At 40.9% G+C, this 16,148-nt stretch overlaps 2 protein-coding genes across 5 annotated transcripts in view; one reads left to right on the top strand and one right to left on the bottom strand.

Annotated features, from left to right (window-relative positions):
• The window catches only part of LOC140074664 (rhomboid-related protein 1), a 32,396-nt gene extending 18,770 nt beyond the window's left edge, over positions 1 to 13,626 (top strand). Inside the window, exons 4-8 of the mRNA XM_072119724.1 lie at positions 5,680 to 5,828; positions 9,425 to 9,537; positions 9,932 to 10,032; positions 10,677 to 10,737; positions 10,925 to 13,626. Coding sequence (XP_071975825.1) covers positions 5,680 to 5,828; positions 9,425 to 9,537; positions 9,932 to 10,032; positions 10,677 to 10,737; positions 10,925 to 11,196 — 696 coding nt within the window. The 3' untranslated portion in view covers positions 11,197 to 13,626. The remainder of the gene's footprint in view (positions 1 to 5,679; positions 5,829 to 9,424; positions 9,538 to 9,931; positions 10,033 to 10,676; positions 10,738 to 10,924) is intronic.
• On the bottom strand, positions 12,953 to 15,993 carry LOC140074668 (uncharacterized). Of its 4 annotated transcripts, none has more exons than XM_072119730.1 (6): positions 15,844 to 15,993; positions 15,266 to 15,397; positions 14,997 to 15,090; positions 14,474 to 14,633; positions 14,229 to 14,381; positions 12,953 to 13,951 (listed from the first exon to the last, which is right to left on the bottom strand). In XM_072119730.1, exons 2-6 carry the CDS (start codon positions 15,391 to 15,393, stop codon positions 13,809 to 13,811), a joined length of 678 nt encoding a protein of 225 aa, XP_071975831.1. In that variant the 5' UTR covers positions 15,394 to 15,397; positions 15,844 to 15,993; the 3' UTR covers positions 12,953 to 13,808. The 4 variants fall into 4 exon arrangements, with proteins under 4 accessions (XP_071975831.1, XP_071975830.1, XP_071975828.1 ...); XM_072119729.1 differs by having other exon boundaries at positions 15,812 to 15,959; XM_072119727.1 differs by lacking the exon at positions 15,844 to 15,993 and adding an exon at positions 15,728 to 15,801.
• Between the last annotated feature and the right edge of the window lie 155 nt (positions 15,994 to 16,148).

Raw genomic sequence — 16,148 nt, 5'->3', positions numbered from 1 at the left:
TACAGAAAGTGTATTGGAAAAATGTATAACTTTTCATTATTTAAACAATATCCATTACTTCTTCAAGAAGTGCTGCCTATTTCCGTGGATCTCTATCAATGAATCATCTCATGCCTGTCTCCCTCCTATCCACCATGTATCCCATGTCTTTCAGTCACATATCTACTGTATATATCTCTATCCATCACATATCTACAGTATATATCTCTATCCATCACATATCTACAGTCTATATCTCTATCACATATCTACAGTATATATCTCTATCCATCACATATCTACAGTATATATCTCTATCCATCTCATATCTACAGTCTATATCTCTATCACATATCTACAGTATATATCTCTATCCATCACATATCTACAGTATATATCTCTATCACATATCTACAGTCTATATCTCTATCACATATCTACAGTATATATCTCTATCCATCTCATATCTACAGTGTATATCTCTATCACATATCTACAGTCTATATCTCTATCACATATCTACAGTATATATCTCTATCCATCTCATATCTACAGTCTATATCTCTATCACATATCTACAGTATATATCTCTATCACATATCTACAGTATATATCTCTATCCATCACATATCTACAGTATATATCTCTATCACATATCTACAGTATATATCTCTATCCATCTCATATCTACAGTCTATATCTCTATCACATATCTACAGTATATATCTCTATCACATATCTACAGTATATATCTCTATCCATCTCATATCTACAGTCTATATCTCTATCCATCTCATATCTACAGTCTATATCTCTATCCATCACATATCTACAGTATATATCTCTATCCATCACATATCTACAGTCTATATCTCTATCACATATCTACAGTGTATATCTCTATCCATCTCATATCTACAGTCTATATCTCTATCCATCACATATCTACAGTCTATATCTCTATCCATCACATATCTACAGTATATATCTCTATCCATCACATATCTACAGTCTATATCTCTATCCATCACATATCTACAGTCTATATCTCTATCCATCTCATATCTACAGTCTATATCTCTATCACATATCTACAGTGTATATCTCTATCCATCACATATCTACAGTCTATATCTCTATCCATCACATATCTACAGTCTATATCTCTATCCATCTCATATCTACAGTCTATATCTCTATCACATATCTACAGTCTATATCTCTATCACATATCTACAGTATATATCTCTATCACATATCTACAGTGTATATCTCTATCCATCACATATCTACAGTATATATCTCTATCACATATCTACAGTATATATCTCTATCACATATCTACAGTCTATATCTCTATCACATATCTACAGTATATATCTCTATCCATCACATATCTACAGTCTATATCTCTATCACATATCTACAGTATATATCTCTATCACATATCTACAGTGTATATCTCTATCACATATCTACAGTCTATATCTCTATCACATATCTACAGTCTATATCTCTATCCATCACATATCTACAGTCTATATCTCTATCACATATCTACAGTATATATCTCTATCACATATCTACAGTATATATCTCTATCCATCTCATATCTACAGTCTATATCTCTATCCATCTCATATCTACAGTCTATATCTCTATCCATCACATATCTACAGTATATATCTCTATCCATCACATATCTACAGTCTATATCTCTATCACATATCTACAGTGTATATCTCTATCCATCTCATATCTACAGTCTATATCTCTATCCATCACATATCTACAGTCTATATCTCTATCCATCACATATCTACAGTATATATCTCTATCCATCACATATCTACAGTCTATATCTCTATCCATCTCATATCTACAGTCTATATCTCTATCCATCTCATATCTACAGTCTATATCTCTATCACATATCTACAGTGTATATCTCTATCCATCACATATCTACAGTCTATATCTCTATCCATCACATATCTACAGTCTATATCTCTATCCATCACATATCTACAGTCTATATCTCTATCCATCTCATATCTACAGTCTATATCTCTATCACATATCTACAGTCTATATCTCTATCACATATCTACAGTGTATATCTCTATCCATCACATATCTACAGTATATATCTCTATCACATATCTACAGTCTATATCTCTATCACATATCTACAGTATATATCTCTATCCATCACATATCTACAGTCTATATCTCTATCCATCACATATCTACAGTCTATATCTCTATCCATCTCATATCTACAGTCTATATCTCTATCCATCACATATCTACAGTCTATATCTCTATCCATCACATATCTACAGTCTATATCTCTATCCATCTCATATCTACAGTCTATATCTCTATCACATATCTACAGTCTATATCTCTATCACATATCTACAGTATATATCTCTATCACATATCTACAGTGTATATCTCTATCCATCACATATCTACAGTATATATCTCTATCACATATCTACAGTCTATATCTCTATCACATATCTACAGTATATATCTCTATCCATCACATATCTACAGTATATATCTCTATCACATATCTACAGTATATATCTCTATCACATATCTACAGTCTATATCTCTATCACATATCTACAGTCTATATCTCTATCCATCACATATCTACAGTCTATATCTCTATCCATCTCATATCTACAGTCTATATCTCTATCTATCACATATCTACAGTCTATATCTCTATCTATCACATATCTACAGTATATATCTCTATCACATATCTACAGTGTATATCTCTATCCATCACATATCTACAGTATATATCTCTATCACATATCTACAGTATATATCTCTATCACATATCTACAGTATATATCTCTATCCATCACATATCTACAGTCTATATCTCTATCCATCACATATCTACAGTCTATATCTCTATCCATCACATATCTACAGTATATATCTCTATCACATATCTACAGTATATATCTCTATCACATATCTACAGTATATATCTCTATCACATATCTACAGTATATATCTCTATCACATATCTACAGTCTATATCTCTATCACATATCTACAGTATATATCTCTATCCATCTCATATCTACAGTCTATATCTCTATCCATCACATATCTACAGTCTATATCTCTATCCATCACATATCTACAGTCTATATCTCTATCACATATCTACAGTCTATATCTCTATCACATATCTACAGTCTATATCTCTATCACATATCTACAGTCTATATCTCTATCACATATCTACAGTCTATATCTCTATCACATATCTACAGTCTATATCTCTATCCATCACATATCTACAGTATATATCTCTATCCATCACATATCTACAGTCTATATCTCTATCCATCACATATCTACAGTCTATATCTCTATCACATATCTACAGTCTATATCTCTATCCATCACATATCTACAGTATATATCTCTATCCATCACATATCTACAGTCTATATCTCTATCCATCACATATCTACAGTCTATATCTCTATCCATCTCATATCTACAGTATATATCTATATCACATATCTACAGTATATATCTCTATCACATATCTACAGTCTATATCTCTATCACATATCTACAGTCTATATCTCTATCCATCTCATATCTACAGTCTATATCTCTATCCATCACATATCTACAGTCTATATCTCTATCACATATCTACAGTCTATATCTCTATCACATATCTACAGTATATATCTCTATCACATATCTACAGTGTATATCTCTATCCATCACATATCTACAGTCTATATCTCTATCCATCACATATCTACAGTCTATATCTCTATCACATATCTACAGTCTATATCTCTATCACATATCTACAGTATATATCTCTATCACATATCTACAGTGTATATCTCTATCCATCACATATCTACAGTCTATATCTCTATCCATCACATATCTACAGTATATATCTCTATCACATATCTACAGTCTATATCTCTATCCATCTCATATCTACAGTATATATCTCTATCACATATCTACAGTATATATCTCTATCACATATCTACAGTCTATATCTCTATCACATATCTACAGTATATATCTCTATCCATCACATATCTACAGTCTATATCTCTATCACATATCTACAGTCTATATCTCTATCACATATCTACAGTCTATATCTCTATCACATATCTACAGTCTATATCTCTATCACATATCTACAGTCTATATCTCTATCACATATCTACAGTATATATCTCTATCACATATCTACAGTATATATCTCTATCCATCTCATATCTACAGTCTATATCTCTATCCATCACATATCTACAGTATATATCTCTATCCATCACATATCTACAGTCTATATCTCTATCACATATCTACAGTCTATATCTCTATCCATCACATATCTACAGTATATATCTCTATCCATCACATATCTACAGTCTATATCTCTATCCATCACATATCTACAGTCTATATCTCTATCCATCTCATATCTACAGTATATATCTCTATCACATATCTACAGTATATATCTCTATCACATATCTACAGTATATATCTCTATCACATATCTACAGTCTATATCTCTATCACATATCTACAGTATATATCTCTATCCATCTCATATCTACAGTCTATATCTCTATCCATCACATATCTACAGTCTATATCTCTATCCATCACATATCTACAGTATATATCTCTATCACATATCTACAGTCTATATCTTTATCACATATCTACAGTCTATATCTCTATCCATCTCATATCTACAGTCTATATCTCTATCCATCACATATCTACAGTATATATCTCTATCCATCACATATCTACAGTCTATATCTCTATCACATATCTACAGTCTATATCTCTATCACATATCTACAGTATATATCTCTATCACATATCTACAGTATATATCTCTATCACATATCTACAGTATATATCTCTATCACATATCTACAGTATATATCTCTATCACATATCTACAGTGTATATCTCTATCCATCACATATCTACAGTCTATATCTCTATCCATCACATATCTACAGTATATATCTCTATCACATATCTACAGTCTATATCTCTATCCATCTCATATCTACAGTATATATCTCTATCACATATCTACAGTATATATCTCTATCACATATCTACAGTATATATCTCTATCACATATCTACAGTCTATATCTCTATCACATATCTACAGTCTATATCTCTATCCATCACATATCTACAGTCTATATCTCTATCACATATCTACAGTCTATATCTCTATCACATATCTACAGTCTATATCTCTATCACATATCTACAGTCTATATCTCTATCACATATCTACAGTCTATATCTCTATCACATATCTACAGTCTATATCTCTATCACATATCTACAGTATATATCTCTATCCATCACATATCTACAGTATATATCTCTATCACATATCTACAGTATATATCTCTATCCATCTCATATCTACAGTATATATCTCTATCACATATCTACAGTATATATCTCTATCACATATCTACAGTCTATATCTCTATCACATATCTACAGTCTATATCTCTATCCATCTCATATCTGTGGAATGTGTTCATGTAGTCTCCGGCTGCCTGGGGGGTTACTAGTCGCTGGCCGCCATCTTCTGCAGTTCTCAGGTCGGTCTCGTCCTCTCTAGATTATCGTGTTCCTGTGTTACGGGGTCAAACTGAACAAGTGGGTGCTCCAGACCTACCACCCTGAGTACATGAAGAGCCCCCTGGTATACCACCCGGGACATCGCGCCAAGGCCTGGCGCTTCCTCACCTATATGTTCATGCATGTCGGGTAAGTGTCCCCCTCACCTGACCCCCTAGTAGGGTCATTCTGGTGTCGGGCAATGTCCAATGGTGTTTGGAATGTTGGAGTATAGAAAACGGGAGTGAGCCTGGTCCTGAAGGGGTTAAAGCAGTGATCTCCGATGGGGTGTTAGCGGCCCCCTGCTTGCTGATGGTTTCCGTGTATTGTACATGGAGATATTACAGAATTAACTACAAATAATTATTACTAATGATGTTGGACTCTCCTGCGGCGCCGGTGCCGGATCCGGGTTTCATTAGTCAGAGACGCGGCGTTACATAAATCTGCTCGGAGATCCAGGAGAGATATTTTTCCATGGTCTCCATGGTAACCAGGTACTTGAGATGGCGCCGCTCTATAGATGTTGTTGATGGATTCAGGTGCATTAAACATCAATCCTTCTGTATAAGAACGTGTGACACGGCGAGGGATCGGGGAGGGGGTTATCCTCCGTATATCACACACCGGCCAGGCCTCAGGGGAGAGGCTATTAGGATGGGGACCTGGAGAACAGTTCTGGTCCGGTCCCTGGTGCTGATGTATTACAGGCCGTTACTATCTGGATCCCATCATTCCCTGACGCCGTGCATTGATCCCAAGGCCGTAGTGGTGGTTGTCATGGTAACACATAGCGGTGACGTCCTAATTATAGGCCGCGCGGTGCCTCATCCTGCCTAAGTGCAGGCAGCTGGGGCTGGTACTGACCCACTTACTCACTAGTGGACATTTCACACACAGGTTTGGGTTCCGGATCCGAACTATGAAGCAGTTCCCCCAGAATTACTGCTCCATTCATAGGCAGAGGACCAGGAGAGGGGGGATTAGGACCACTAGTGTCATGGCCGGGACCAGGGCCCCACCAATCAGACTCTGTCTCACATCTATCTACATAGAGAAGATGTCAAGCAGCGCAGTGTACAAACCCATATAAGGGTGATGCCACACGTGGCGTTTTGAACGCGTTTTTGGCCCGTTTTTAAGCAGTCCGTCAAAAAACGCATGGGTTTTTTCACCAGTTTGAATTAAAATAATTGGTCAATTATTAGTTAATTAGTACGGCGGGCATACATCAGCGCTGCGGGGAGGAGCAGGGGATGAGCGCAGCCCTCTTCATAGGGCTATACAGGACTATATAGGACTATACCCGTACGGTGCTGTGAGCCCATAGAAGTGTATATCGGCCATATATACGTCCCCCATACATGTGTGTGAATGTAGCCTAAGGGGGGTGCACACAAATCTGAGAACGGGCAACAAAGGTCCCTCTAAAATATTCAAAGAAAAAATAAGCAGCAATCCAAATGGCAAAAATGTTCAAGAAGAAAAACTGGTGTGTATTCCAAATGCCTGGAATACACACCATGGGGGAGATTTCTCATCAAGTTTATGAGGTAAAACTGGTCTAGTCGCCCATGGAAACCAATCAGAGCTCAGCTCTTATTTTATAAACAGCTGTGGGAAAATGAAAGCTGAGCTCTGATTGGTTGCCATGGGCAAATAGAACAGTTTGGCTCTAAGAGATTTATGATAAATCTCCCCCATAATTTTTTTCTTGCTGCTTATTTTTTCTTTGGATATCTATCAGCATCTGTCCATGTCATATCAATCTCTCTCTATCTCACCTCATATCTACCTATAAAGCTTCAGGTATCTGTTAGCGGCTGACAGATCTTGACGTTGTATAATATCCCTCCTTGTACTCTGAGACACATAATAAGAATAGAGGCTCAGCCCTCGGCCTCTTACTGATGTGCAACATCCCCCAGCGGGGCCTTTTCTTGGGGCCTGGAGGCAGCCGGGGCCCAGAATACCGGAGTGGCTGGTGGTTGTGGCCTAGGCACGCTATTGTCACGGTGCTTGGTATGGGGAACCGGAGGGCTGTCCTACAGCCTGGCAGCTCTCCAGCAGGTGGTGTGTGCAAGAAATATGGAGGGAGAGGCTGATGTACAGGTTCCCCTGGGGGCAACCCCTTAGTGTCTGTAGGATGAGTCACTGGGTAATGGATGGGAAGCCCGTGGTGGTAACAGCCGTATCCAGGGATCAGACGGAGGCAACATTGTGCAAATCAACTCACAATTCTTTATTGAACAGCAGATTTCTTAAGCTGGAAAAGTTCTGGAGAGCCGGCCCGCATGAAAAGGTGCACGCAGCCTGATACTAAATGCAGGATCGGTTGGTTAAGATGGAACGGAGTCCGGATGGTGGAAGATGCAGTTCTGGGCTTAAGTCCCTGGACTTGCCCTGGGTGCCAGGCAGTAGGCCTGAGGCACTAGAAGTTTCTGGGATTAGTGACTGTGGCAGCACTGAAGGTGTGCTCCTCACTCTGGCGTGACTCTGCAGGCTGACTGAACCGACTGAACCCAGCAGTGGTTTATATACTCCCTGATCAGGTGGTAGCTCCTCTCCAATCACCTTCCAGCTTGTGTAACAGAATCACCATTACATATCACAATTAACTGTTGCCTTGCCAGGCAGTAGCTACAGCTGCGATTACACCACATCCCGGATTCTAGAAACTTCCTAGAGAGGTGATCAATCTCCTGACCTGGAGAGGGCGCTATTTGCAACTACCAGCCTGCCTATGCATTGGCAGAGGTGTTGCAGATGGTTTCCAGGACTCGGTGGTGATAGCACACGATGATGATCCCGTAGGGGCGGAGTGCCCCTTTATATAGCCAGTCTTATGTGGGATATTCCGCCACCGATATAGAAGTGGAAAGCGATTTGTTACATCTTGTATTTAATACAAATAAAGCCGGCTTATTTTAGAAATACTTGTGCGCGCCGGAGAGAATAGATATTTCCGAGGGAACGACGGCGACTATTGTTCTGGGCACGGTGCCAGGAAATAAGCTTTACTCTCACACATCAAGGCGACGCCAAGAGTCCCTTTAATGGCGCGCGCTACAGCGAGACTCCTGAACCTTTAAAGGTTTTACTTGGCAGAGCCCCTGCCGCTCGCAGAGGATCAAACGAGCCGGCGTAACCGCTTCATAGATGTTCCTGCAACCGAGGGGAAAAGACCACTGACGCGCGGAATCACCTTCAAGGTGTTAAAATGCTACTTTGTTTTTTCAACAAGCGGCAAATTCATTCATATGGCGGATCCCAGCATCACAGAATGTTCTACGCTGAACTTATAGACATGGAAACAAGGAATCGGACACAATAAGCTCCGCCTTTCCAATTAGGGTTTGCTTGTGAAATTTCAGACCATGATGCTTTGCAGTGATGTATTATTGCCCTTGTTCTGTAACAGTAATTCCCCCCGTCTTGGTATTTCCATAGCGACCATTGTAGCCCGTGATAACAGTACATTACATGGTACAGAACCTCCCGTCTGTGGTCAGAACGTTATGTTATCACAGGTACATTGTGATAAAATATGTCATTCATCGCCTCTAAATAGATTTGGTTTTCACATTTGCATAGGAGTCATTTTTGCAAAAAAAAATTTTGAGTCTGATCCTAAGAACACTAAGACGCCCCCTGCTGGTCATCAGTATCACCCCAGCATGTGCTATACATATAGTCACCGTATGTAGATGCTAATCCTGCGCTGGACCTTGTGTCTGTCCTCACAGCTTGGAGCAGCTGGGATTTAACACCCTCCTGCAGCTGATGATCGGAGTCCCCCTAGAGATGGTGCATGGGGTGCTGAGGATCAGTTTCCTGTATCTGGCCGGGGTGCTGGCAGGTGAGTGTCACTGTACCAAACACGTCTGATATAAGGGGTGAGAATACTGTATGCTCTATCCTCAGAGTCTTCACATACTGAGTATTTACAGGGAATTTGTCATAGGAATATAACTACTATAATACTGCCCCCTATGTACAGGATTATAACTACTATAATACTGCCCCCTAAGTACAGGAATATAACTACTATAATACTGCCCCCTATGTACAGGAATATAACTACTATACTACTGCCCCTATGTACAAGAATATAACTACTATAATACTGCCCCCTATGTACAGGAATATAACTACTATAATACTGCCCCCTATGTACAAGAATATAACTACTATAATACTACCCCCTATGTGCTGATATATTTACTATTCTTTTACATTGTCTGTTCTCCCAGGATCCCTTGCTGTTTCGGTCACAGACATGAGAGCGCCATTAGTCGGAGGCTCTGGCGGTGTGTATGCGCTGTGTTCTGCCCATCTCGCCAATGTTGTTATGGTAAGTTGATGGATATACATGCAGTGGCTTTTAGGAATTGTTAAAAAAAATATCAGCCAGCCTTCATTCCCCTGGGAAATACACAGTAACATGACTAAATATTGGGGCAAATCAGTGCGGAGTCCACGTCCGAGTGACCTCCATAACTTTGGCATCATCCTGTCAGATAATGAAATCGAAATACGGGATGGATAAAAGCCTCGGCTATCCATTGCTGCCAGTGAGCGGCTCATGTCATCGTCTGAGGCTCGGGTGACATGAGGGGAGGTGACAGCCTGACAGTGGGGAGATGAACGGAGCTGACAGCGCACAGAGCAGCGCCGGGAGTCTGCGGCCCGCGGCATACGGGCGAGGCAGTGTCATTACTGGAAGGCTGTCACTCCGCTCTCCATGAAAAGATGGCCTAATAACAGAGGAGTCCGGCCTAGTCACTGCTGTCATAGCAACTGCAGCCTGACCTCAATTCAATTAAAAGGGGAAGCCCAGAAGTCTTGTGTAGCGTTGTGTCCCCACATGAAGGACCACCCCTGCTGTACGGAGGGTCTGCGGCCCTATACATTTCAGCATTGCTGTGACCCCTATACGTCCGCACTCCAGTGATGGCGCCGGTTATACCAATGACGCATATTGTTTCTCCCTGACAGAATTGGGCCGGGATGCGCTGCCCGTACAAGGTTCTCCGAATGGTACTCGCCTTGGTCTGCAGTAAGTATTGACCTTTCTGGTAAAATATAGAATTTGATCTGAAATAATAGCAATTTAAGGCTTCTCCACCTGTTAAACTGATGCATATTTCGGTAAGAGAAAGAAAAGTCGAGTTTTGGGGGCGCAAAGCTAAGTTTTGGGACCTACAAATGATGGAGTCACCCTCTAATCTTCTTGTCATCCACAGTGAGCTCGGAGGTGGGCCGCGCTGTCTGGCTCCGTTTTTCCCCTCCGTTGCCAGCCGCCGGGCCCCAGCCAAGTTTCATGGCGCACCTGGCGGGTGCGGCTGTGGGGGTCAGCATGGGGTTGACCATCCTGCGCAGTTACGAGGAGAATCTTCAGGACCAGTGCGGCTGGTGGGTGATCTTGCTTTGCTACGCCACCTTCCTGGCATTCGCTATATTTTGGAATGTGTTTGCTTACGACCTGCTCGGCGTCCAGATCCCGCATCCTCCATGAGCTTCGACCCAATACGCGTCTTACCCTCAAAAGACTTATCCTGGTGATGATTCGGAAAGGAACTTGCTTGTCGGACAAACGGCCGAAGCTTTTTCCCAACAGGATGGAGGTCCACAAGATGATGGGGGAGAAGAGTGACGCTCTCTGTCCAGTACAGCAGAGTCATGTGATGTTTGCTATGTATATATGTGGTCAGGTGCTTTTTATATTTTTTATTTTGCTGCCTGGAGATTGAGCTCAGCAGACGATGGGTTATCATCAGGATACTTTTACTTCACATACTTATCCCCCAAACTGCAGGGTGACTTCTACACTGTGATATCATGGCGTATACCGGTATACTGGCCCTTTAAGGTAGTGCAAACTTAATAGGCATTAACACAATTCATATACAATGGTAGTTGTCGTCATAACCGATGCGCCTTTAAGAGCATTTTCCCTAAAAGGGACAATAAATCCTTGCATTGAGATCTACATTGACAGCAGGATTACAGAAAAGCGAGGGGACGAGTAATAGGCGGCCATATATAGCTAGTCACAGAACATCCCCAGAACCGTCCCATCAGAAGGTCCGCTTAACGATTTATATTAATTGGGTTTTTCTTTTGAAATTGCTCTTTCAGTCAATGCCTTATTTTTCCTCCAATTATGACAATTTTACCTCAAGCAGGGGCAGTTCTTAGCAGTAAAACTGATGCTTTGTAGAATTGGTGTCCATGCTAACATGGGTCAGACGCTGGATTCAGAACAATCTGCCCATTTTAATATTGTTCTTTAATAAGAAATCTTAGGAAAACTCCTCTTTCATGGAGATCCTCTAGTTACCTGCAGAGCTGCATTCAGAATTCTGCTTACTATAGTGAACACCATTGCGGGGGGCTCAGTGCTCAGCCATTAGGAATAGACTCATCCTTTGGTTTCCAATGGCAAACAGAAGTATTTTCAAAGCAGCTCTGGATGTGACTAGAGAAATGACACAATTATTTAGTGTAGATTATACCTGATGATAACCCATCTGCCACTCTTTGTAGCACACCCAAAGTTGCCTCCTTTTGCGGCCTCTTAAAAAACATCTCCTTGAGGAAAATGGTGCCGAACTGCTTGCAACTTACCGGTAAACATTTTGACAGAAGACACGTGAATGTTCATTGGCTTTTATAACTTTTTCTTGATCTGCATGGAGAATCCTGTCACATTAGGATTTAATCTTGTATTGGCCTAGAAAATGGTTAAAAACACACCAGTTATCTCATACTGTAGCATTATATAGATAGGGGAGGCCTCAATACTGAGATTTTACCTCACGTTTTGATGTTGGCCATTTCTGATGTCAGAAAACGGCGGCCATTTTAAAAAAAGACTTGAAATAGTCAATGTGGTCCACAGCAACCAATCAGAGCCTGTGTCTTATTTTTTCCACTGATGATTAGGAATGAAAGCTGAGCTGTGATTGCGTGCCTCAAAATACACACACAGCCTGATGTCAAAAACTGCCTGGCTTCCCACAGCAACCAGTCATGATTTGGGTTTCAACCTCCCTAATCTCCAACTGGTTGCTAAGTAAAACACAGGAGAGGGGGCCCAAATTTAGACAAAATATATGTGGTGGCCATTTTGAGTATGATAACCAGCACTGATATAAAATGGCCTGCAGTGGCAGCCATTTTTAATAATGTGATGACTTTTCAGAGATTTTAAATTGTACAAATAAAGTTATTTAATAATATATATCTAAAAAAGAAAAAATATATACATATTAAAGAAAAAAATAATTATTTATTTCGGGGATAGGCCGTGAATACAAACAAATTTTACCGAAGAGTATTGGTAGAGATTGTTCTAAAACATAAAATGATAAGGATATGTCTATAACTAGGAGTATAATATAAATAATAAGGAATATATCTATTACTCGGAGTATAATACAACCAGGGCCGGCACCCATATTAAATGTGCCCTCTTAAAGGGGAGGTCCAATGAAAAACACCTCAAACCGCATAAGCGTGTGACCACGAGGAACTCCAGAGATCAGGCGAATTGGGGACCTTACGTCACCCTTCCCCCTGTATACTTGTAATGAATGAAGGGTGGCTTGGGCTGCCAGGGTGCTGATCTTGCGCAGTGAATGGAGAGTTGGTTGCACACAGACGTTTCATTATCTGAGACTTCAGGACCCCCAGCAATCTCACACCGAACGTCTGTGGTATAACAACCCCTTAAATACACATCTTAAGTGCCAAAAATCTACGTATGCTGTGGCTGCAGGCGTCATGAGCCGGGGAGAACCCACATTACTACATATCATTAGCGATGGCGATTGTGTCACCATGGGTTATTATTATTATTATTTTTTAACATTGGAAAGATTGTACAAGGAAATTAAAGATGGCTTCAAAAAGACTGAATAAAATCAACATGCTGTACATGACTGATCTGAGGCTGTTGTGTATTGTCTCTATAGTTACATCCAGGCCCTTCATTACAGGTTCCGGGATTTGACCCACTAGGCAAAAGCACTATACAAGTCCTGGTAAATATTATAGGAGAAGGGCTCCTACGAGGCAGACATATTGATGGTCAGTGATGGAAGCTGTTCTCCATTCTGGTGCACATCATTGCTTGGTCTTCAGTTTCTTTGCAGGTCTTTCTTTCTCATCTCCCAGTGACTCCAGGAGTTCAGGGCAATGTTTTTCGGCAACTTTCCAAGTCCACAGGCAAAGCTCCACACGATGAGGAGTCCATGCCTCCTCGGAAGCTGCGAAACACATTGTGTCATATTCTGTGTACATTCATACACACAGTACATACATTATTTCTCCAGTGCTGATCCTGAGTTACATCTTGTATTATACTCCAGAGCTGCACTCACTATTCTGCTACTGGTGCAGTCACTGTGTACATACATGACATTACTTATCCTGTACTGATCCTGAGTTACATCCTGTATTATACTCCAGAGCTGCACTCACTATTCTTCTGGTGGAGTTGCTTGAACTCACACTTTGCTTTACACTGTAGCTTCTTCTTCTTACCTTTGCTCAAAGCCTCAGACTTCTTATTTAGCTCCTCCAGGTACCTCAGGTAGTGCTTCACATTATATTGTATAGGAAATAGGCCGGGTACACTCTCCACAGCTTCATCTGCCATGAAGGCTGATAACTCTGGGGCTCCAGCTGATAGAACCGCTAAATGGTCAGAAGGCAGAGGATTCCGAGTTACTGAGGAAGATCTCCTTATAACTATGAGGTCATCCATTCATTTGTAAATGAACACTCACCAGAAGCTGTGGCGGGTCCAATGCCCTTTAGCTGGCACAGCTCCTCGATGGCGGCAGATACATCGGGGAGAAGTTGGAAAGCTTTCCTGGTGCAGCTCTCTACTGTACTGGCCGCATTGGATGACACCAGCTGCTTCAGGCGTGGACGGAACTTCCCTCTCTACCCAGTAACAAAAAAATAATTAATAATACTCCTCTGGGTAGATCACAAAGCTTTTCCATGGTCCTGGATAATGTAGCAATGCAGGGACTAGGAAAGCTGGATGATATGGACATGGTGATTATCCTCTACTGGCATAGCCAGACAGTCTGTGATAGTTGGGCGACAACCAATGTGGCCGCTCAGGGGTGTTTGGCCATGCCAGTAGAGGATAATCACTGCCGTTGTGTGTCCATATCATCCAACTTTCCTAGTCCCTGAACTGCTACATTACCCAGGACAATGGAAAAGAGTATTATTCATTCATTTTTGTTAAAGCTGATCTAAAAAAGAAAAAAAAATAGTGTATTTGTTTCCTCTCACCGTCAGCTTCCACTCCATGAGCTTCACCATCTCCTCTGAGGTCAGGGACTTGTGTGGGCGAGCGCCGATGAGGGCCGGAAGCTCCTCCTGATACCTGGTAACCAAGAGGTTATATGATTTTGTAATTTTTATGTGCCTAAATAAGGAAAATCAGCCTCTCTGGCCTGAAATGGCAGATAACAGGGAGCAATAGACCACATTGATATGCACATGACATAGAGATAAGACCACATGGATGAGTATGATGGCCGCCCCCTCCCTGCGTTCACCATCTGTCCAGCTCCAGTAACTTTTTCTGCTTCGCTCCTTTTGCGGCCACAACTTCCCAATACATATCCGAGACCCTCTTCCATGTCTTCGGATCGCTGCACTGGAAGAGACCCGAGGCAGAGGCCATATTCCTAAGAGTGAGATGAAAACATTCAACTGTTAGAAGAGCAGCACAACTTATTAACCAGTCACACTTCTGGGTAGGGTTTCCTGATATCTTTGTGGCACGCCGTGCAACCGCTTGCAGCGATTTGGGCTACTGATGAAGTCTGCAGCTGATCTCTCTCCCCTTTGTTACAATGTATCAGTGCAGACAAAACGTACAGATCATTTTTCCCACTAGAAGAGTGTCTACACTGCATATAAATGTAACAAACCCTCAGCTGTGATAAGTATGCACAGTTTTTTTCAGGCTGACTGTGCTCATTTACTGACAGCAAGCAAAGTACTGAAGAACTGACCCACTATATCTATAGAAAAGTTGTCTAGATAATTTGCACCGACATTCATGAGCCCCTATATAAATAGTGCATGTCCCCGCTCACGTTTTATAGTGTCAGACACTTTTAGCAAATACCCGCTCTCCTGGGGAGTGCGCAGAGTTCGGCCAGGTCACGTGTTTGCGTTTCAGCTGCGATTTGCGTTCCACGCCAACTCAACCCAAGAGAAATGTGATTGGCTGCCTCTAGGAAATTGTCCAATCAAATACAGAGTAGCTATAACCGCCAGAGGTAAACCGGCTCAGACACTTTTGTCGCTTTCTCAGGAGCCATCTTGGCTGGGGCATAAGAATAGGTTGCCTGTAGATTTCGCTCTACGACAAAAAGGCCGCAGCGATAAGAAAGCAGCTTCGCATATCGAGGACACAAATGTATCAGTCCT

Source organism: Engystomops pustulosus, chromosome 8, assembly GCF_040894005.1.
Source record: "Engystomops pustulosus chromosome 8, aEngPut4.maternal, whole genome shotgun sequence".
Classification (NCBI taxonomy): Eukaryota; Metazoa; Chordata; class Amphibia; order Anura; family Leptodactylidae; genus Engystomops; species Engystomops pustulosus.
Note: the sequence above shows the minus strand (reverse complement) of the source record. Positions and strands in the feature narration are given on the sequence as shown.